Source organism: Microcaecilia unicolor, chromosome 2 (genome assembly GCF_901765095.1).
Source record: "Microcaecilia unicolor chromosome 2, aMicUni1.1, whole genome shotgun sequence".
Lineage (NCBI taxonomy): Eukaryota > Metazoa > Chordata > Amphibia > Gymnophiona > Siphonopidae > Microcaecilia > Microcaecilia unicolor.
Window position 1 is genome coordinate 152,089,837 of NC_044032.1, and position 24,307 is coordinate 152,114,143.

General features: G+C 42.7%; 1 protein-coding gene across 1 annotated transcript in view; it reads right to left on the reverse strand.

Moving 5' to 3' along the window:
- The window catches only part of ERAP1 (endoplasmic reticulum aminopeptidase 1), a 152,406-nt gene that overhangs the window by 45,811 nt on the left and 82,288 nt on the right, over nucleotides 1-24,307 (reverse strand). The window contains 6 exon segments of the mRNA XM_030193409.1: nucleotides 6,078-6,157; nucleotides 7,100-7,257; nucleotides 9,959-10,024; nucleotides 10,185-10,316; nucleotides 19,290-19,421; nucleotides 22,243-22,356. Of these exon segments, the coding sequence (XP_030049269.1) occupies nucleotides 6,078-6,157; nucleotides 7,100-7,257; nucleotides 9,959-10,024; nucleotides 10,185-10,316; nucleotides 19,290-19,421; nucleotides 22,243-22,356 (682 nt within the window).

A 24,307-nucleotide genomic window follows, 5' to 3' on the forward strand; every position in this document is an offset into this window, starting at 1 on the left:
CAGTAGGATATTTAGAGTACATAAGTAATGCCACACTGGGAAAAGACCAAGGGTCCATCGAGCCCAGCATCCTGTCCACGACAGTGGCCAATCCAGGCCAAGGGCACCTGGCAAGCTTCCCAAACGTACAAACATTCTATACATTTTATTCACGGAATTGTGGATTTTTCTCAAGTCCATTTAGTAGCGGTTTATGGACTTGTCCTTTAGGAAACCGTCTAACCCCCTTTTAAACTCTGCCAAGCTAACCGCCTTCACCACGTTCTCCGGCAACGAATTCCAGAGTTGGGTGAAGAAATATTTTCTCCGATTTGTTTTAAATTTACTACACTGTAGTTTCATCGCATGCCCACTAGTCCTAGTATTTTTGGAAAGCGTGAACAAACGCTTCACATCCACCTGTTCCACTCCACTCATTATTTTATATACCTCTATCATGTCTCCCCTCAGCCACCTCTTCTTCAAGCTGAAAAGCCCTAGCCTCCTTAGTCTTTCTTCATAGGGAAGTCGTCCCATCCCCGCTATCATTTTCGTCGCCCTTCGCTGCACCTTTTCCAATTCCACTATATCTTTCTTGAGATGCGGCGACCAGAATTGAACACAATACTCAAGGTGCGGTCGCACCACGGAGCGATATAACGGCATTATAACATCCTCACACCTGTGTTCCATACCTTTCCTAATAATACCCAACATTCTATTCGCTTTCCGAGCCACAGCAGCACACTGAGCAGAAGGTTTCAGTGTATTATCGACAACGACACCCAGATCCCTTTCTTGGTCCGTAACTCCTAACGTGGAACCTTGCATGACGTAGCTATAATTCAGGTTCTTTTTTCCCAGATGCATCACCTTCCACTTGCTCACATTAAACGTCATCTGCCATTTAGCCGCCCAGTCTCCCAGTCTCATAAGGTCCTTCTGTAATTTTTCACAATCCTGTCGCGAGTAGCATAGGAACGTAGTCCGTAGGCTTGATGAGTCTAGGCAATCTTTCCACAATATCGCAAATCTTGGCACCAGGCAGACAGCACACCTCTCTGGACAACATATCTGGCTGGCAGATTGGCGCTTCGGTACCCCTGAGAAGTGAATCTCCAACCACCACTACCTTTCGCTTTTTCTGGGCTGTCCAGCTGTGATGGCATTTTTGGTCATTGTTTCCTCCTGTTTTTTAGATGTTTCTAGCTCTTCTACCTCCAGGGCTGTGAACCGATTCTTGCAATTCCGCCCTGCATAAACAGGAAGTTGAATTAGCGCGTCAGAGGGAAGGCCCCGGAGCAGGACGTTGTGCCGCGTCTCTCAGCTGTGTCAGGCAGCGCTGACGATAGCAAATTGCAAGCCCTGCAGCGAGGGTAGGACACGGAGACTGTGAGGTGAGGAGGCACTGGACTTGCAGGGGGGAGGTTGCAGGGAAGGGGAGACAGAGAGGTGCTGGATTTGCAGGGGGGAAGGGGAGAGGAGCTGCATACGCGGGCGGGGGGTTGGTGGGAAAGGGGAGGTGAGGTGCTGGACATGTAGAAGGGGGGCTGGGATAGGTGCTGGATATGCAGGGGATTGGGGATGGCTGAAGGGAAAGGAGAGAGATGTGGACCATGTGGGGAGTAAATAGAGGACCAGCATGGAATGGGGTAGGGACAGAGCATGGGTGCCCACCCATCCAACCTGCTGGCCCACCCAAAAATTGCTTTCTGGCTACGCCACTGAAGCATAGAGAGGCTTAACACACACAGGTGCAGAACAGTGGATTAATCAGAGCCACGCTGGAAGCAGCCAGCACACAAAGACAGAGACAGAACTAACTCAGGAAGAACAGACAGAAGCCAGCTCAGAAGCTGACCGCCGGAAATAAGGTGAGTCTGAGAGGGGTCACGACCACAGACGTGACAGGAGGTAGGTATTTAATGTGTAGTTTTAGGGTAAGAACTGAGAACCTGTTAAGATTTACTGTGTAGGTGGAATGATCTATGGGTACAGCTGCTTAACAAAGATTTTTTGATTATCTTGCCAATACAGTACCGCTAACAGTGAGAGAAGCTTGATGAACAAGTTTAAGGAAGAGAAGGTAAATTGGTATCCTATGTGATATATAATGAGAATAACAACTAATGGATATGTTAACAGAGATCCTTTTTATCTAGAGCAGGAAGGCCCCTGATGCTGAGCAGAAGGCTGGGGATATACTGTGATAATGAATGGTTTACTTTTCAGAAACAGTTGTAATTTGGATGGAGTTAATTTGTGATAAGTAGTGTATTTAGGAAAGCTATTTCGGAAGTGTCAATCTTGGGGTGGGTGGGCTTAAACTTAAAACCTGTAGAATGTGTTTGCTGTAAAACCTATCTCTAGAGCTGTATTAAGCCACTTATCTACACAGCTGGTTGGGATTAGGGGAAGACAAGGTTAAGAAATGCACCAGAAATGCCCAAAACCACAGCTCTAAGGTAGGGATAAAAAGAAATAATGCCAGAACAAGACTTATCTGTGAGCTTTCAGCACTTCAGGCAGGAGTCAAGAGACCTTGAGGCTCATTTTCAAAGCACTTAGCCTCCCAAAGTTCCATAGAAACCTATGGAACTTAGCCTCCCAAAGTGCTTTGAAAATATGCCTCCTTGTGGTAGCCTTCAGCTCTCTCAAAGCAGAAGTTTTAGCCACACCTAAGCTGTCTACAAAAAACCAGGTGGGGGAGGGGGAGGGCTCAACACACTTTAAGGAAAAAGAAAAAAAGATCTAATACAGATTGGTCATACACGCCTTGAAACAGCCCACAGTAGCGAAACTCTGGCTACAGTCAGTGTGACTGACCTCCTTTGCTTGTTTGTGTCTTCTCCTAATATAAAAGCTAAGTGCCTTTTTCCACGTTTTTGGGATGGATCAATGAAAAATTAAACTTCCTGTGGAGTTTTTAGCAAATCACAAGAGAAAGGGTTTTTTATGCCAATAAGAAAGTTTCACCCTATTTATTTCCTCTTTACCCTGTTAATATATATTGGGTGGAGGTTTGGACACAGAGGTCTTTTCCCTTTCTCATATATTGTTTGAACTCCACAGGAATACAGTAACACATTAAGTACTTTGCAGTGTATACAAGAGAGGTTTTGCCTTTGTGTTAGCCGATATAGATCACCAAATCCTCAGTGCTTTTTGCTCCAATACAGGAGAACCTTTGCTATGATTCAAAACCTACTGAGCCATGCTTACTCTAAAGAAAAAAAACCTGTGTTCCTAGCTGATGCAAGACCAAGGAATGTGGGCAACTTGAAAGTTATGTTGGCCCCTATCTCCCAGGAACCAGAATTCCAAGAAAAGCATACTGAAAGACGACATTCTTGTGCTTTTTGAAGCCATAACATAAAGAGCACAGCTAATCACCTTCTGCGATGCTATCAAATCATCAGAGATATCACTGATATCAAAATGATATACATCTCAAAATATCTACAAGTTTCATCTTATCTGATCAACTCATCTCATCGCTCACCAGAGCACATCAGGGTGAGCACTGCCTGTGAAGACAAATACCGGCTACTTCAGCCATTCTAAAGCAAGACTTGCAACACACGCAGGCTGTATGGTCAAGATCTGTAATCACTTGCAGGTAACAAACAGGTGCATTAATTTTGTGCCTCAGGGAAGTGTGTGTTCATTCCAATATCTATGTAGTATCCTACTTTTTTTTTTAATTCGGTATCTTTGTATTCTTATTTCTGTCTTCATTGTTTTGTTTACACTTTGTTCTTGTGAATGGTTCTTATTCTTTTTGTAAATAAATTCATTGTTACTGTTATTACTATCTGTTATATGTCTGTAGTCAATTAGTCTAAACATATCTTAGGAGTTAGAGCTTAGAACAGCTCAGCATGGCGGTGTGGTCCTTAATATTACAGAGTGCACAACATTTATTTATACACGTTTGTACTACCACACCTGTGATGAATTACTGGTTTACACCTACAGTAAACCAAGAACACAGTATCCAACATCAGGATCTTAAGTAAGGCTGTCCTTGTAGGCTCTAACTGCACTCCAATCAAGACACTTAGCGCTAGATGAAGGTCCTAGGCTGCAGTCATCATCCAGAGCATCGGACATAGATGCTTGACCTCCTCAAAGAAAATGAGACATCTAGACAAATGGCTAAAGAACATCATTAGACCTAGCCTCAGAAACAAGCTATGGCTGCAACTTGAACCTTAATCAAACTGAAGGCCAAATCCTTTGAGACCACTCTGAAGAAAATCCAAAATCTGTGAATGGAGGCCTTGTTTGGGACAGTATCTCTCTCCTAACACTGGGATTTGAAAACTCTCCATATCCTAATGTAGACTACGGAGGTACAACTATTCCTGGCCCTCAACTTTCCCTAAGCTATGCCTTTTCAAGGGACAGGCAATAAACCAAAATAAAAATGGATCTTCAATTGGGATCACAACTTGATAAAAATTCCTTTTCTGGGGAGTTGGGGGGGTTTGAATCAGACGGTCCTACTCTAAAAGCCCGATCAGATTCCTCTAGCATGGATGGTTCTTCTGATCAACATCCATGAGGGAAGACAGAGCAAATTCTGTTACAGCTACTGCTGCACTAGGGCATCCAGGCTATCAAACTTGCTTTCCCTTCATCACTGATGGTTCTCCAGTAATCGGTATTCTCCACTGGTGCCAGAAGGTCCATGGTGAAATACCCTACCTGTCCACTATCAGGAAGAAGGCCCACACTACCAACCCCTACTCTCCTGGTCCAGTAGGTGACAGTTAAAAGAAGTTTACCTGCAATTCTATACCCACGTGAGTCACTGATCTTCATGGCAACCTACGGTTCCCAATGTCCCATTGACTGTTCATATAAGCAACCACTGTCAGACAAGATCTTTACTGGCTTGTCCAAAATCAGAGTGCCAAATACCCATATCTCTAAGCAATTGATCAACCACCTAACATCAGACTTGTCCCAGAGATCCTAGGCTCCCCATCCCATTAAGCTTTCATTTGTTGTAACTGTCATCTACTTGGAACCTCCAGACGCACCCCCTTCTCAAGATTCTCTGACTACAGTCACTAATAGATGGGGAACTTGATTCCTGGCTGCATGAGTAGTTGTTTTTAGTAACTCAGTCTGGGGAGACCACCTGGACAGGAGAGAACTTTGCAATGGAAACATATGAGCCTTTACCCAGCAAACCAGATCTAGAGTGACCACTATAGATCCCAATATCTGAAGACAGTTCCAAGCCCTTGGGGCCTGACTGCACAGAGGTGCCTGAAGCTAAAACTGGAGCTTTGGTAATTGGGCATTTCTCAAAAACTGCCTTCCTCACAGTGGTGCTGAAACGTGTCCCTGGGTACTCCAAGGACTGTGTGGGTACCAGTTTGCTTTTGGTGAAATTGATTACTCAGTTCAAGAGTTCTAGGAGCTCCATTATCCAGGAAGTAGTTCCTAACTCAAATCAGCCAGCAATCCAGGTATAGTGTACTAACAACACCCACTCCTTCCACAACGTGGCAGCTACAACCTCATGACCTTCAATAAGGTTCAGGGAGCCATGAATTGAAAATGCATGTACTTTATAAAATATGTATTTACTACTATACAGTATGTGCACATAGCTGCACCTGACCCAGAGCAGGTTAAAAATTGTATACAAGAACATTTGGGTGCTACTGGAGAAAATTTTAGAAGCCTCTTTTTTTTTTAAGGCACATTTATGTATTGCCTTTTTCAAATAGGTACATATTTGTAATTTGTTTAATTGTTGTCCATTTGTTTCATTACCCCCATGTGTCTGTATGCCAACTTTATACATGTATATAACCGCTAAAAAATTTTATAAGAGCTACATGAGCATGAAAAACATTCTACATAAAAGATTATCCCCTCAACTGCTACATTTTTTTGTAATGGCCCACTGCATAAGTAAGTCTGGTGTGAGATACTACATGGTCCCACGGCCTTATCATCAATCCAAATTCAGGTGTTTCAGATCTTTGGGAATAGTAAAAGTTTTATTGTCTGCCGTTAAAAATGCAGAATACACAATATAAAGATACAATAGGAAAAATAATCCAAACAACATATACCTTTTTTAGTTTTCAACAAAAACCTCAGAATGACATCAGATTTGCTGGTAACAAATGTTAATGGAACATGCCAAATGTAGCTGTAACAGAAATATACACTGTATCATCAATAAGGTATTTTCCCACAAAATGAACGTGACACCTCTTTACAAAGGATGACAATCTACATGTTTGTACATAATTTATTGCAACTTGACAGGTTCATACTGAGAAATCACATTCAAAATATTCAATACATGGGGTATTTATTTTGTTTCTCTATGCTTACATATATTAAAAATGAATCTCGAAGGATTGGGTAGGAATGGAAGAGAAAAAGGGGGGAGGTAGTTCTGGAAGGGAGGAGGATCTTAGGTATGATTGAGCTAGTGGGTAGGGATGGGGATAGAGGGGATGTACACATTTACACTGATGGGGCTCCGCTAAGCGGGCTTGACCGGATGCAAAGGGGAGGCCATGGGCTGGGGTGGCTCCCCCTTGAGGATAGTGAATTCTGGTGGTGGATTGGAAGCCAACACCCTCCTTGAAATGGTAAAAATAGTAACGTGGAACGTGTGAGGTATAAATTCCCCGATGAAACGTTCCAAAATTCTGAAATACCTGCAACGAATCAAGGCGGATGTTACCTTTTTGCAGGAGACACATCTCTCTGGGACTGAGCATGCCAGGTATTTGCATTCTGTCCTATATTATTACTGGAGTTAATTTTCTGTTTATACTTTTATTAATTTTATCTGTAAATTGTCTTGAATTGGTATTCTCAAATTTGGCAATCCATCAAATTTTAAGTAAATATAGAACATAAACATACCTGAGTATATACTACCACGGTACATTCGTTTTCTATAAAGAAAAGTAGGCATCTACCTTTCTTTGTAGAATAAACTCCAAATAGGTGCCCTCTCATATAATTACCCTCCATCTGTTTCACAGAATCAATAACATATGAAGCAGCACCACAGCTGCTCACTGTATCACACTACAAAGAGAATCAACATTTTTTCTTACACAATGTCAATTACCTGGTTGTTTCAGAAGGATCAGAACCCTTCAAATAGTGTACTTGTTCCAGGTAGATCTGTCTTCCTTTCCTTGTCACAGTTATGAGAGGAAAACCCTTTTGCAGGGTCCAGGTGTTCATCAATGTTTTCACATCAACAAAATCTTTCTTGGTCCAGTGCTTTTTTTCAAAAGAAATAAAAATATTAGTGAAAGAAAAACGCATCTTCAGAGAGAGCTTTCTATCATACTCCAACATTGGTGCTTTCCTTTTGAATACAGCTGCAAAGCAAATGAGTTCCTGCTGTAAGCAATACAGGTCTGCAGCCTTACTGCTCCATGAAGTTGTGGAGTGTATTTTTATATTCTAAGGTTGATGAGGGGAACAGCCAGCTGTCTATGTTATGCATGCTACAGCTACTACTACCATTATTCTTGATCAAACAGTAGGAACGTGACCATTCTTTCTCTAAGATTCGTAAGGCAGCAAATTCTAAGAAGGAATTATTTAAGATAGTGAATGGCCTTTCTTAAAATTCCTAAGCACACTTGTATGATACTGTTCTCTACCCAGAGATGTGAAGAATTTGCACATAATTTCCCAGATAAAGTAGCTTGAATTAAGCAGGAAAATACTCCTCTCAGGTACTTTTTCCATTAAAAAGAAGAACCGAGTCAGGCACACGAGTGGATGAAATCAGTTAATGGGGTGGGGACAGAATTGATCTTAAAGAGCTCATAACTGAAAAGTTCTGAGCAGGCACAGCCCTTCTAACATGCAGTGGTCACCTCAGCTCCTTGGTTTTATTTTTCCCACCCTACCAAACAGATGTGAAACAAAGTTCTCCCATAAAATTCTCCTGAACAGTTTTTGTCAATACTTGTTTTCATCAGTTTCTTCTTTTTTCTTCATTGTTTTGTTTTTGTTTTGTTTCAGAAAATTAAAAAAAAGTAGAAGATTATTAATTCAATGCCTACGTTTACTAAGGTGCACTATGGGTGCGTTAGCATTTTTAACTCGCGTAAATGGTTTATGAGTGTTATACGCTAACATGCCCATAGAAATGTATAGGTGCGTTAGCGTTTAACACACCTTAAATTTAAAGGTGCGTAAGAAACGCTAACGCACCTTAGTAAACATACACTCAAATCAGGATTTGGACCATCTGAAAAGTAAAAGATCCAAAACTTTGACACTTCCACATGTCTTCTGCTTAGTCCTGTCCATGATCAAAAAGAGTGCAAACATTGTACTGTATTTGAATGTCACCAGCAGCACGAAGACAAAACAGAGGACAAAAACAAGTAAAAAAAAAAAAAAAAGATGTTTTTTGTAAAACAAACAGCAAAATTGCTAAAATCTTTTTGGAAATAAATTAAAAGTTAAAACAATTGTTCCAAGCAAGGTTTTTATGGCCAGTGATGAACACCACGCCCTCAGTTAAAGCCGCCGAAAACTGAAAGTAAGCGGTCGGGCATTTTGAGGTCTTTTCCTTGATTTTTAGAAATATTTGGTTAAAATTAAACATCATATTTCCATATAAATTTTATCGGATTCCTCTTTATATGTTTGGTGACCTTATACCTTGGAGTCCTTTATGGTGGTGATCCTCCTACTATTGTTTACTACAGTTATTTGTTCAGTCACTCAGTGCCTCTTTTACTAAAGGTCTGGCGCAACAGGTTTGCCGCACGTCAATCCAGAACTATCGTCGGGCTACCGCAAGAGTCTGGCGGTAGTTCCCACCCCCAGCGCACACCATTTTCGGCGCTACAGGAATTTTTTAGATTTTTGTAGCGCCAGAACTTAAGCGGTGGTAATCGGGCAGCACCGCATGCTGCCCGATTACCTCCAGGTTAGCGAAGGAGCCCCTACCACCATCTCAATCGGTGGAAGTAAGGGCTCCCCACCGAAATGGCCATTTCTTTTCTTCAAAAATGGACAGCCTTTTACCCTCTGTGGTAAAAGGGAGCTTCAGCGTATGTCAAAAACACGAGCTGACACTAGTGCAGGCCCCCTTTTACCACAGCTTAGTAAAAGGGACCCTCAATTTTGGTGGGGTTTTTATGTATAGTTTGATTTGATTCACTCCTTTCCTTCTTTTTGATTCAAGAATTAGCTTTAACCCATACAAAACAGTCCGCTTAAAAATATTCCCTTTGTCCAGACAAAAAAATATTCTTTTTTATATTTATTTTTTTTTTTTTGTTACATTTGTACCCCACGCTTTCCCACTCATGGCAGGCTCAATGCGGCTTACATGGGGCAATGGAGGGTTAGGTGACTTGCCCAGAGTCACAAGGAGCTGCCTGTGCCTGAAGTGGGAATTGAACTCAGTTCCTCAGGACCAAAGTCCACCACCCTAACCACTAGGCCACTCCTCCACTCAAAAAAAGAGGCAGAGCTGGAGATGTGATGATATCAGAACAACACTTTGCTGGATAGCACCAAACTGTGAGCTATATAGCTAATTTATGTAGATAAGTCAGGCTAAAGTTATCTGCATAACTTTATTCACATAATTTTATCTACATATTCAGTAGCACGTTTATCCAGATAAATTCCATTGAACATCCAGATAAAGATATCTGGCTATCTTACCCACAGGTTTTTGAACATGGACCTTTATGCTCTAAAATTGAAAACCTTATTTGTTTTTTTCCCCCTATATTCTACATTTTCTGTTTAGCTGTTTTGCCGAGAGGTTTTTTTAATACTGTTAATCTGGTATATTGTAATTAATATATACTGTAATGTGTACACATGAATTACAATAAAGTTTTGAAAAATAAAGTTATATTGCTAATCAAAAATATAAAAATGAAATAAAGAAAATATATTTACAAAAACAATGGTTTGCAAGTAAGCACATTGCACTTACAGAGTTTTGCTTCTTCTTTGAACAAAACCCATCAATTTCTTGCTGTGTCCCATCTCCAGGACAAATCTGTGAAAAAAACAAAAAGGTTTATAACGAGGCTATAATTTACAGAATTCTGAATAAACAATTCTACTGAAGGTCAATTAGCAGTGCCAGAAATCATTTGCTCACAAGGTACTAGCTGCAGAAATATTTTGCTTACAGGAGGAAGATAAAACTTACTTACACTTGTCATGCTGTTCCACAGATCTTCATTCTTTGTATTCTGATACCTATACCTCTGCAGATACTGCACAATGCCAGCCTTAAATGCATCTGCTCCTAGATAATCTCTTAGCATATTAAGAAGGCAAGAGCCCTGAAAAGACAATTACATAAAATTACACAGTAGGACTTTAAGCACTGGATGGTCTACACATAAACCTGTTACTCAAAAACTCTGAATTGTACCACCATAATGGAAAACAGATACTATCAACCTTCAATAGCTTAGCAATGCAATGAGTGGTCTCTGTACTATCAAAGCTTACAGGATATTTTGGGAGGCCTGGGGCATTCCCCAATTAAACTTGTTTCTCTATTATTCGATGTTCCTATCCCTGGATCAGATGGCAAGAGATGAACTGGCCACAGGCTGGATTTGGTCACTCCTCTATGTTTATCCAACCATTCCTCTCATGGGAAAACTCCAGGACAAATTTTAAGAGACCAAGCATAAAAGTCCAGTTCTTCCTCCATGCAGACTTCAAATCATTCCATCTTAGATAACACAGAACAAGGGGTCTTTTCTTCATCCAAACCTCAAATCATAATCAGGGAAACTGAATAGAGGTTAGTTTCCATCATGGGTCTACCAACATCAATTCAAGACATCTTGATCAGAGTAAGACACCCTTCTAATGGACATACCTACACCTTTAAATGAAAAAGATTTTTTTTCACCTGTATTTCACACGTCACGATCCAGGTGTTCTCAAAATTTCATACTCCACTACCTGTACTGTATCTATTTCCTTCGGCTGCAAATGTTATCCATCAAGTTTTACCTCTCGATGCTTTCTCAGCCTATCATGTCCCCATTAATATTTTCCCAGCTTCACAATGTCCTAGAAAACCAAGTTACTTATCTGTCATGGGATGGAGCTTGCATAGATAAGCCTCTCCAGCTTAGAAAACGTTCTAGAAACTTTTGAGAGGCACCATCGTTCATGCACCTGACTTCCCACCTCATGCAATTGTACAGGACCTCTTTGGTCATTGAAATATCTGATTTTATGAGGGTGTGACATACTATATCTAGAGTTGTATCCTGCAGTCCATAGAGAACACGTGCTACAGATAAGTAACTTCCTTTTCTCCAAAGACAATCAGCAGAGCAAGTCCTCAGAATTGGAACTCCCTAGCTACAGGCTGTTTTCAACAAAAAGAAGGCCCTAGGTGGGATGGCGCTAGATTCTAAATCTCAAAGAGATTCTGGAGGACAGACTTGACAAACTTACTGTCATTTCTAGAACAGAGGTTTTGTTGATTGTATCTGATCCCACTCCAATGTGCCCAGCAGACATCTTGCTTTCAGGCACTATATTAAAATTTCAAGTAAAGTTCACAATCTGGGTATTTTTTGGACTCTAACTTTTAGGCCTTAGATTCAGCAAGTAATTAAGAACTCATATTTTAAGTTTTGCTTGTTGGGTAAAATGTGCTCCTTGTTGCCTCATATCAATTTTCAGAAGTGTTGCAAACCTTGATTCTGAGTAACCCGGACTACTGCAATATTGTTTATTTGGGTTTACCAGTCTCTTGTTTACAAGCATTGCAAGTCGTGCAGAATTCTGTGGTCAGATTACTGTATGGTCTTCTTTTGAGTATGTGACCCCCTTTTGAAAAACTTGCATTGGTTGCCTGTGATGCAACAAATTAAAGTTTATGTTATTGCATTTGTATCCCACATTTTCCCACCTTTGCAGGCTCAGTGTGGCTTACAATACATGAGTAGTGGAAATACATAGTAAAATAGTCATTCAGAATTACATAAGGATCTTGGGTGACATGATAAACTGCTTTTGTTTAATTCAATACCAAAGTGGGGGAGGAGGAGCAGGAAAGGGGAGGGAGGACACAGGATGGTGTGAGACTGGGGAGGGGGTATTTTGATATAGTTTTTTTATTTATTTTTTTTATAAGTTCTTATCTATTTTTACTAATACCTTTTTCTTAGCAGACAAATGTTAACCAAGTCTTTGCTGTGATTTCATGGCACTTTAAGTATATGGAGGGGAGATCACTGGCTAGGATGGTTCTTTCCTCTTTATTGTTTGAACGTTTACGTTGCTGGAACTCAATAGCAATTATATGGACATTTGCAGTCTTTTAAAATTATTTCTTGGAATGTGGGAGGAATGTCTTCCCCTAATAAGAGGCAGAAAATATTACAAGCCTTAAACAGACATAAAGCAGACATTGTCTTATTACAAGAAACACATTTATCCTCAGAGGAACACAAAACATTTCAAAAATGGTGGGTGGGAGATGTGGTAGGGCCAGGGGCCCCTGCAATACAATGCAAAGCAGGAGTGTTTGTTCTCTTTCAAAAGGGTTTAAATTTACAAATACATAAATCTATTCAAGGATCAGATATAGGAGATATGTGCAATGTATATCTGCCAAACGTATATGATTAAAAAAAAAATTTCAGAAGCTGGTGGAGGTTCTGCTCTTGAGGCCAGGCTTAAATATAATCTTGGGAGGAGACTTCAATACAGTATATGATCCAAAGTTGGATGTCTAACTCCAATCCACATGATAAAATCAATCCCTACAAAAGGTGTGCCCCTATTCTGCAACACTTTAGATTACTGGATTAAATTCAAAGAAGCGAAGTGTGCCTGGGGTCTTTTTACCCATTGTGGTAAAAAGGGCCCTGGCTTGCGGGCAAAATGGCCCCCGCTGACAGTGCAGGGCCCTTTTTCCCTCAGCTTGGTAAAAGAGCCCCTATGTTACTTAAGTTTGTCTCTTTGCAGATGATATCAAACTCTGCAACAGGGTGGACACCCCGGAAGGTGTGGATGACATGAGGAAGGACATAGCGAAGCTTGAGGAATGGTCCAATATTTGGCAACTAAGATTTAATACTAAAAAATGCAGGGTCATGCACTTGGGTCACAAGAATCCGAGGGAATGGTACAGTATCGGTGAAGTGCTTCTGTGTACAAAGGAACAGCCGGACTTGGGGGTTATTGTGTCTGATGACCTTAAAGTTTCCAAACAGGTAGAAAAAGCGACAGTCATAGCCAGAAGGATGTTTGAGTGCATAACACAGGGATGAGCAGCAGGAACAAAGAGGTGATAGTGCCCTTGTATAAGTCTCTGGTAAGGCCCCATTTAGAGTACTGTGTGCAATTCTGGAGACTGAACCTACAGAAGGATATAAACAGGAAGGCGTCGGTCCAAAGGGCGGCTATGAAACTGGTAAGTGGTCTTGGACATAAAACATATAGGGACAGGCTTATGAACCTCAACATGTATACGCTGGAAGAGAGGAGGGACAGAGGAGATATAATAGATGTTTAAATATCTCAGGGGCATTAATGTACAAGAAGTGAGCCTTTTTCAAATGAAGGAAAACTCTGGAATGAGGAGGCATACAATGAAGCTAAGAGGGAATAGGCTTAGGACGAATCTATGAAAGTATTCATTCAGGGAAAGTACTACTACTACTACTATTTAGCATTTCTATAGCACTACAAGGCATACGCAGCGCTGCACAAACATAGAAGAAAGACAGTCCCTGCTCAAAGAGCTTACAATCTAATAGACAAAAAATAAATAAAGGGTGGTAGAAGCATGAATAGGCCTCCCGCTGGAGGTCGTGGACGTCGTGGAGACGATGACTGTCAGAATTTAAGAAAGCATGGGACAGGCACATGGGATCCCTTAGGAAAAGGATGGAGGATGGGCAGACCGGATGGGCCATTTGGCCTTTATCTGCTGTCACGTTTCTATGTTTCTATGATGGTAGGATGTTAAAATTAGTAGACATAGATGAAGGAACACTTACCCAGCTTGGTGATATTTTTACTTATAGGCAATTAAGCCATTACATCTGTACCCTAAATTCAGAGACACTACTCAACATAACTGCTTTTGCAATTTTTTGGCAAGAACTAGAGGAGATAGTCTATCAGTTTCTGAACTCCATTGGGTCTTACTTGATATTACCCCAATGAAAGATGTAAAGGCTCTAAAGTCTAGGTGAATTTAGGCAAGTCACCAACTTCCACAGATATTATTGATTTAACATCACAAATTCCAGGAATGGTGGTAAGTTCAGAATTACGAGTTTTAGTTCCAGATCTTTCAACAGGCCGTTGAAATCTTCCGCTCAATGTGCTGTGGCGGCTAAGAAGGCAAACAGAACGTTGAGTATTATTAGAAAAGGGATGGAAAACAAAAATGTGGATGTTATAATGCAGTTAAATCGCTCCATGGTGCAACCGCACCTGGAGTATTGTGTTCAGTTCTGGACTCCTCATCTCAAAAAAGATATAAAGGAATTGGAGAAGGTGCAGAGAAGGACGACAAAAATGACAAAAAGGGATGGGACGACTACCTTATGAGGAGAGGTTAAGAAGGCTAGGACTCTTTAGCCTGGAGAAAAGGCGGCTGAGGGGTGATATGATAGAGGTCTACAAAATAATGAGTGGGGTAGAGCGGACAGATATGAAGCGTTTGTTTACGCTTTCTAACAATAACTAGCCGTTGAGCCCGTAAAAACGGGCTACTTTTGGAATGGGGGGGTTTCCGAGATCCCCCCCCCCGGAGTCGCCGCCGCTGCTGCCCCTCCACCCGGCCCGAGCAGCACTGTAAACTTACATCAGCACGCAGCAGCAGGCACATCAGCAAAGCTGCCATCGGGGCGGGCTTCCTTCTCTGCCTGTGTCTCGCCCTCGTGTGACGTAATGTCGGTGAGGGCGGGACAAAGGCAGAGAAGGAAGCCCGATGGCAGCTTTGCTGATGTGCCTGCTGCTGCGTGGTGATGTACGTTCACAGTGCTCGGGCCAGATGGAGGGGCGGCAGCGACTCCGGGGGAGGGGGGGAGGGGGAGCGGTTCCGACGTCTGCAGCATGCCAGTAGAGACTTCCCTCTCTGTCCCGCCCCCATCATCACGTATTGAAGCGGGGGCGGGGCAGAGAGGGAAGTCTCTACTGCGCATTTGCGAGTGAGTACGGTCACTCGCCGTTTATATGTTATATGATAGAACCAGGGGACACAAGATGAAATTAGAATGAGGTAGGTTTAAAACAAATTGGAGAAAGTTTTTCTTTACTCAGCGCGTGGTTAGATTCTGGAACTCATTGCCGGAGAAGGTAGTGATGGCAGCTGGCCTTGCTGAGTTTAAAGGGGGTCTGGACAGATTCCTGAAGGAAAAGTCCATTGATCGTTATTAAATTTTGGGGTTTTGCCAGATTCTTGGGGCTTGGATTGGCCGCTGTTGGAGACGGAGTGCTGAGCTTGATGGACCTTTGGTCTTTTCCCAGCGTGGCAGTGCTTATGTACTTATGTACCCAGACACAAGTTTTTAAGATGGGGAAAACAGATACCCCGTTGTGTCAAAAATGTAATTGTGAGGATAATTCTTTTTTTCATGCGTTTTGGGCATGCCCCAAAGTAAAATATTTTTGGAATGTGGTAGTTTGTTATTTGGAACATTTGCTGGGATCTTCTATCCCTTTTTCAGTGGCAGGTTTCCTTTTAGATCAATTTGAGGTCTTTACATTGCAGAGCTGGTGAGGCCGTTTACTTACACGAAAAGCTGGAATAATTAGAAAAAGTGATCCTTAAGGTATGGACGAACACACAGCTCCCAGCAATTTGCACAGTTTAATGTTAATGGAAATGGGGCTAAATCCTCAAAAAAAGTAAAAATCTTTTCATTAATAGTCATTACCTCCTAAAGCTCCTAGTATGGTTCACAACACACTGTAAACATAAAGTAATACATAAGTTATGGGTATATTTATTTATTTGTTACATTTGTATCCCACATTTTCCCACCTATTTGCGGGCTCAGTATGGCTTACAATACATTGTGAATGATGGAAGTACAGTTTGTTACATTGCGATTATGGGTTACATTATGAAGAGTTATGGGAGACAAATTCAGTAAATTCATCTTTGGGGCATAGAAACTATGGGATGTGACATTGGGGGAATGATAGGGTGAACATATAATAGCAAGAGAGCGCAAGGGTATAGCAATTTATCTGTAGGTAGATTGTGATTGTGGGGAGAATACGGGGGAAGAGAAATCAGAAGAGAGTGTATTGATGCATTTCTATTAGTGTGCATGGAATTCATGTGTTTTGATCCTTGCAGTAAGTTTTTTCAAAGAGATAGGTCTTCAATCGTTTGCGGAAGTCGGTTAATTCGTAAATCGTTCTCAGGTTGCGTGGTAGTGTATTCCAAAGTTGCGTACTCATGTAGGAGAAGGTAGATGCATGTAGTACTTTGTACTTTATGCCTTTGCACTTAGGGAAGTGGAGGTTTGAGATGATCTTTTGGCGTTTCTAGGTGGCAGGTCTATTAAGTCAGACATGTATGCAGGGGCTTCACCGTGAATGATTTTGTGAACTAGCGTGCATACTTTAAAGGTGATTCGTTCCTTGAGTGGGAGCCAGTGTAGTTTCTCACGTAGGGGTCTGCCTAGATTCGTGAAAAAAATGTTTTCTTTCTGCAAAAGAAAAAGCTATATGTTCTTTGGAATGCTTTGGTGGTAGGGATGCTGACTAGCAGGCTTATTTTCGAAAGAGAAGGGCACCCATCTTTCAACACAAATCGGAAGATGGGCGTCCTTCTCATAGGGTCACCCAAATCAGCATAATTGAAAGCCAATTTTGGGCGTCCTCAACTGCTTTCCGTCGCGGGGACGACCAAAGTTCACGAGAGCGTGTCGGAAGCATAGAGAAGGCAGGACTGGGGTGTGCTTAACACATGGGCATCTTCGGCCGATAATGGAAAAAAGAAGGGCGTCCCTGACCAGGGCCGTGCCTAGGGTCTCTGGCGCCCCCCTGCAGACTATCAGTTGGCGCCCCCCCCCCCCCCCCCCCCGGTGAAAATGATCGCTCACCACTTGCCACACTGACAGGAATTGTCAGCAATATTCTTAGAAACAAATTGCTATACATTGCAAAATAAGATAGCAGATGTAAATTCTCAAAGTGGACATATTCCAAACGCTAAAATGAAAATAAAATGATTTTTTTCTACCTTTGTTGTCTGGTGACTTTCTTTTTCCGATCATGCTGGCCCAGTATCTGAGTCTGCTGCTATCTGTCCTCTTAACTCCATTTCCAGGGCTTCCTTTCCATTTATTTCTTTACTTTCCTCCTTTCTTCTTCATTTCTTGCTCTATATCCATTTCCAGCAATTTCTTCTCTCTCCCTGGGTCCTGTCCTCCCATCCACGTCCATCCTTGACCCTCTCTGCCCTTCCCTCCGCCATCCATAGCCAGCAATCCTCCTCTCTCCCCTCCCCTCCATTTCCAGCAATTTGTCCTCTCCCTGGGCCCCCATGTCCATCCTTGTCCCTCTCTGCCCTTCCCTCCTCCATCCACAGCCAGCAATCCTCCTCTCTCCCCTCCCCTCCATTTCCAGCAAATTGTCCTCTCCCTGGGCCCCCATGTCCATCCTTGTCCCCTCTCTGCCCTTCCCTCCTCCATCCATAGCCAGCAATCCTCCTCCCCTCCCCTCCATTTCCAGCAATTTCCTTCTACTTTCTTTTCTTCTTTATTTCATTTTTAAGCTGTTGTGCTGGAAAAGGAGAGCTCCACAGGAAATGGGAGAGAAGTGAAGGGAGAGAAGAAGTAAATTAACGGGGCAGAGAGGGATCTGAAGACCTCCAGATATGACTCTGCAGACTTAAGCCACCAGCAAAGCTCAACTGAGGACCAGCTGACCAACTGGATCAGGAGCAAAGTACTCAGAACCACAGGCTAAAAAGTGTGTCCATCCTCCTGTTGGAGATAGAAAATACTGAGTTGCTGGACTGGATGCCAAGAGAGATATATCTCAGTTCAGTTTTCAGTTCTCTATCTCCACCTGCTGGTTGATGGACACAACTATCCCACAGGTTCTGGAATAGTGGGAAGCTATGTAATGGAAGAACCAAAAATGTTTTCACTTTGCCATTCACAGCCACAAATCTCTTTCTCTATCATCTGTGAACATAAATGGCACAGAGGATTTGAGATTGAACCCAAAACACTGCAAGCACCAGTTTTGATACAGTCTTGCTGCAGAGTTCAAATTTTTTTAAACTGCTGGGTTACTTTTTATCAGGGGCGTATCTGCGTGGGGCCACAGGGGCCTGGGCCCCCGCAGATTTCGCCCTGGCCCCCCTCCCCGCCGTCAACCCTCCCCCGCTGCTTACTTTTGCTGGCGCCGAGGTCCGACCCGCAATCTCCGTTTTTCGTCTTCCTCCGTGGCCATGCTTCCAGGAAGTAATGCTGCAGTGCTGATTCGTTGAATCCAGTTCGGCGTCTGACGTCAGACGTCGAACTGGATTCAACGAATCAGCACTGCAGCGTTACTTCCTGGAAGCATGGCCACGGAGGAAGACGAAAAACGGAGATTGCGGGTCGGACCTCGGCGCCAGCAAAAGTAAGCAGCGGGGGAGGGTTGACGGCGGGGAGGGGGTGGAGAGAGGCGGCGGCGGGGGGGGGGGGAGGGAGGCAAAAATGTGCCCCCCCTCTCTGGCTGTGGCCCCCCCTACCGCCGGATTCCAGATACGCCCCTGCTTTTTATGGAACACTATACCAAAAAAGACAGCCACTAAGAAGTCAAATGATTCAATTTTGAAAAATTATGCACAGCTGTGTCACCAAGCACCCAAAAAGGGTGAATGCATAAAAACAAATAATTCTTAAAATGTCAGCCAAAAAACCCAGCTAAGGATACTAGAAGGAAAAAAAAAAGAGAGCCTCATGTCAAATAAATACATCCTAACAGAAGAAATTATCAGAGAAAAAGGAGAGCAGGTATATGTTATTGGCGCCACCGATAAACCCTGAGGAGGTCATGTGCAATGATGCAAGGCAGAAAGTCAGGTGCCTATGTGGTGGTGATTCTCCAAGGCTTCTAGAAAACTGTCTCAGCTGCAGAGGTTTATCTATACAGGATCTTTCAGAAAACATCACATAAATCAGATGACTTTTTTTTTTATTGTGCTTGTCCTCAGAGAAACATCATTTCAAAGAATTTGCCATCAGCACAACATTTACAAACTCAGTAATTCAATTCTGTACAATACCAACTGTGAACAATCGCCACCTTACCTTTTCATAGGACACTTCATCAAACATTTCCATGATTTGAGCTGGATTCTCAACAGGAGTGGATATAGGATGTGAGGAATTTAATGCATCCACCTCCATGGCATCAAAACACTTGTCTAAAAAATAGTCTTCCTGAAAAGACAAAAAAGAGAACTTCTTTTCCAATACATGTGTTTAGATAGAAAATATTAACTACCACTACTATTAAGCATTTCTATAGCACTACTAGACATACGCAGCACTTTACACATTATATGCAGGTACATTCTCTGTCCCTAGAGGGCTCACAATCTAAGTTTTACACCTGAGGTAATAGAGGGTTAGGTGACTTGCCCAAGGTTATAAGTGGGAACTGAACTCGGGTCACCAGAATCAAAGACCACTGTACTAACCATTAGACTACTCCTACACTACACTCCAAATAACTGATAAGTAACTGAAAATAAGAAAACAGATACCCTATCTTACCGTAACTTTCCATCAAGAAAAATTCTATTATTAATAACTAGAAAACAGGGTTACAACAGCTATGAAAACACAATGATTTCTACTCCTCTCCAGTAACTGTCAGAGAGAAATACTCCATCCACTAATGATAATGCTACTAATATAAAAGACAAAATGCCTCCATAGAAGCATTAATATTATTCTTAATTTTTCAGATCAATATTCAGCAGCAATTATCTAGTTATGAGCACCTGCTATAGGGGATATTCAAGGGTACTATCCCCCAGATTCTATATAGTGTGCTTAGATTTAGGCGCCAAAATCGGCATGGATTCTATAACACCACACGTAACTTAACTGGCTTAACAAGCTAATCAGCACTGATAACAGCACGTAATAAGCAATAATGAGCACTAACTGGCACTGATCAGAATTTAGGTGCACAACTCGCGAAGTGTATTCTGTAATGATGTGTGCCAAACTGCTAACATGTGGAGGCAAAAAGAGGCATGGTTATGGACGGGGAAATGGGCGTTTTATGAGCGTTCCAAAATTTAAGCACCTAGTTATACAGTATGGTCCAGTGCGCCTAAATCTACGTGTTGAGATTTACACCAGGTTTTTGTTGGCGTAAATGAATACACACAGATATCAGTGCTGAAATATCAACCAAGCATATTCTATAATCAGCGCCTAAATCTAGGTGCCAATTTTAGAATATGCTACTACGACCCTCTCGACCCTCCCCTTCCCACTGCCAACCCGCCGCCGTCGCATACCTTTGCTGGTGGGGAACCCCAACCCCCGCCAGCCGAAGTCCTCTTCTTGGCTGCGCAGCATTGCTTACTGAATGATCTGATCAAGTTTCTGTGCATGCGTACATCAGACGCACGCACAGAAACAGATTCAAACTCAGATCATTCGGCAACGCTGCGTGGTCGAGAAGAGGACTTCGGCTGGCGGGGGTTGGGGTCCCCCGCCAGCAAAGGTAAGGGGCGGAAAAGGGTTGGCAGCGGGAAGGGGGGTCGAGAGGGTTGCAGCGGCGGCGGGGGGGGGGGGGGGAAGTTAGCTGCAGGCGGGGGGAGGTCGGCGGCGCCAGGGGGGGCTAAAATGTGCCCCCTCACCTCGGGCTCTGGACTCCCCTCCCGTCGAAGTCTGGCTATGCCCCTGGTTACACCAGCCACTGACCTGGTATAAATGCAGCAAGGATGAATGTAACTTAAAGTATTCTGTAGGTTATCCCCCGGATTCTGTATAGTGTGCCTAGAGATCCACACCTAAATCAGTGCGGATTCTATAACAACGCACGCAACTTAATTGGCTTAACAAGTTAATCAGCGTTGATGACAGCTCTTAACAAGCAATAACGAGCACTAATTGCCACTGATTAGAATTTACATGCACAACTCGCTAAGTGTATTCTGTAACAAAGTGTGCCGAACTTCTAATGTGCGCAAAAATGGGCGTGGTTATGGGTGGGGAAATGGGCGGTTTTTTGGGTGTTCCGAAATTTACGCTCGTAGTTATAGAATATGGCACACTGTGCCTAAATCTGCACGCCAGGATTTACGCCACATTTTCAACGGTGTAAATGGATGCACTTCCGTTTTAGGCGCTGAGATTTCAACTAAGCGTATTCTATTATTGGTGCCTAAATCTAGGCGCCAATTTTAAAATTCACTTAGTCGGCACTGATTTCAGTGCCAATTTTTTAGGCACCATATATAGAATCTCCTCCTATATGCTTAAGTGGGAGAACCCATCCATGTATACAAACCCTTGCATTTTGTGCAATGCGACTTACAGGCACCATTACAAAATAGCACTTAGGCATCCTGCTGGCACTTGTCAGGTAGTTGTACACTTTAGTGCATAAGTGCTAGTATTCTATACATTTATGTGTGCAAGGGGCACGTAAATGCAGACATCTCCAGATTACAGAATTGCCCTATGGGTGGGGTGGGCAAAGCAAAGGCAGAGCCAGAAGTTATCAGGTTAGGAGCAATATTCAGTCCTCTAACAGTGTTGCCAAGGAAGCTCACTACTCTTCTCCCTCCCCCCAGAGACAGATTGTCCTGTTAATGTTTTCTCCATTCCTTTAGATGGAACTGAGACTCTCCCCTCCCCCCACAGAAGGCATCTGTGTTTTGGGAGGAGGACATGCTGACCTGGAAGACTGCTTCTTAGGGTAAGCCTTGTTGGCAGGGAAAGACCTGGGATGGCCTCCTCTGTCCCTGTCACACTATATAAATTAGTGTTTTATGAGTTACACACACAAGCATGAGTTCCGCCATCTGCATGCCGACCTGTAAACTATACACTATGTAAGATATGCGTGCATTTACAGAATTGCGCTTAGATGGAGTTTTGGTATTTAAAATTATTACATATACATGTGTAATCATTTACACACATAATCGGCTCAAAAATGTTAGCACCCACTTTATAGAATCTTATAGAATTATCCCCTTAAAACTTAATAACAAAACAACCTGATAATACTTACAACATGCAGATCTGGGAAGGTGATGTTTACAGAAACATACTCCATAAACTTTGCAAATCCTTCATTTAGCCAAATGTCATTCCACCACTCCATGGTAACTAGGTTCCCAAACCACTAAATAGGAAGAATTAAAAAAAAAAAAACTAATCACAAGGAAATACATATAGCCAATACAACATATAACACTGACCCCCCCCCCCCCCCCCCAACCCAAATATTCAGCCGGCTGCAGTCTGATTGTCGCCGGCTAAATTTTCCACCGATATTCAGTGCCGGGTCATGTCCGGGCACCAACACTGAATATTGGAGATAATTTGGGGCAGGCAGGCTACCAGAGGTTATGCAGGCCTGGCCAATAGGATAACTTTTCTTTTCTTTTTAATTAAAAATAAATAAAAACAAGCTTTGTCTTCCCCCCCCCCCCCCCCCCCATCACGCCAATGTCCCCTCTTTCCCTCCCCCCAGCTTGCATTAAGAACTCTCACCCCTGCCCTCTGCCCCCCCCCCCCCCCAGGCTTACCTACATCCCTGGTGGTCCAACAGGGTCACTGGGGGCAGGAGCACAGCCCCCTTGAGGCGCCTCTGTATAATGGCTGCCATGACCTCTTGTGGCAGCTCGCAGTATTTCGGCAGCCATTTTACAGATGCTGAAGGTGGAATAGCTTCATAAAAATAGATTATAGATAAAGGTTACCATCATAGGCTTCCAGGCCTATCTGATAGTCATCAATGTATCCAAACATACAGAAAATGTTGAAGCATGAAAGCCAAAACAACAGAGAGGGAAACCACAGTACACTCATATAAGAGCACAAAAACAAAAACAAAGCACAAGGAGCCTTCAAGAAAAGCAGCGTCCACTCAATTTTTATTCAACAGACCCGACACGGTCCGTGTTTTGGCAAAAATGCCTGCATCAGGGGTCTTAAAAATGAAACACGGTGTCCAGAAATAACATGAAAATGAAATGAGATAAAGCTCAATCTGAGGACGCTGAAGCAGACGCCGATACAGTAAGGTATAAGAAATACCAACGCCACTCCTTGACTGGGAGCAAGTGCAAAGTGATGCATGTGGGAAAGAGGAACCCAAACCATAGCTACGTGATGCAAGGTTCCACGTTAGAAGTCACTGCCCAGGAAAAGGATCTAGGTGTCAGCATTGATATTTTTTATTATATTTTTGTTACATTTGTATCCCGCGCTTTCCCACTCATGGCAGGTTCTATGCGGCGGGCAATGGAGGGTTAAGTGACTTGCCCAGAGTCACAAGGAGCTCCCTGTGCCGGGAATCGAACTCAGTTCCTCAGTTCCCCAGGACCAAAGTCCACCACCCTAACCACTAGGCCACTCCTAGGCCACCCTCTGCTCAGCGTGCAGTGGCGGCTAAGAAAACAACTAGCATGTTAGGAATTATTAGGAATGGAATGGAAAACAAAACTGAGAATGTTATAATGCCTTTATATTGCTCCAAGGTGCGACCATACCTCGAATACTGAGTGCAATTCTGGTCACTGCATCTCAAAAAAGATATAGCGGAATTAGAAAAAGATCAGAGAAGGGGAAAGAAAATGATAAAAGGGATGGGACAACTTCCCTATGAGGAAAGGCTAAAGCAGCTAGGGCTCTTCAACTTGGAGAAGAGGTATATAAAATACTAAGTAGAGTGGAACAGGTAGATGTGAATCGCTTGTTTACTCTTTCCTAAAATACTAGGACTAGGGGGAATGCAATGAAGCTACTAAGTAGAAAATATAAAATGAATCAGAGAAAATATTTCTTAACTCAACGAGTAATTAAACTCTGGAATTTGTTGTCAGATAATGCAGTTAGCTTTGCAGGGTTTAAAAAAAGGTTTGGCCGCATTCCTAAAAGAAAAGTCCATAAGCCATTATTAAGATGGACTTGGGAAAATTCACTGCTTTTTTTGTAGGATAAGCAGCATAAAATCTATTTTACTGTTCTAGGACCTTGCCAGGTCACTACTGGAAACAGGATGCTGGGCTTGATAGACCTTTGGTCCAGGGGCGTAGCCAGACAACAGATTTTGGGTGGGCCTAGGCAAG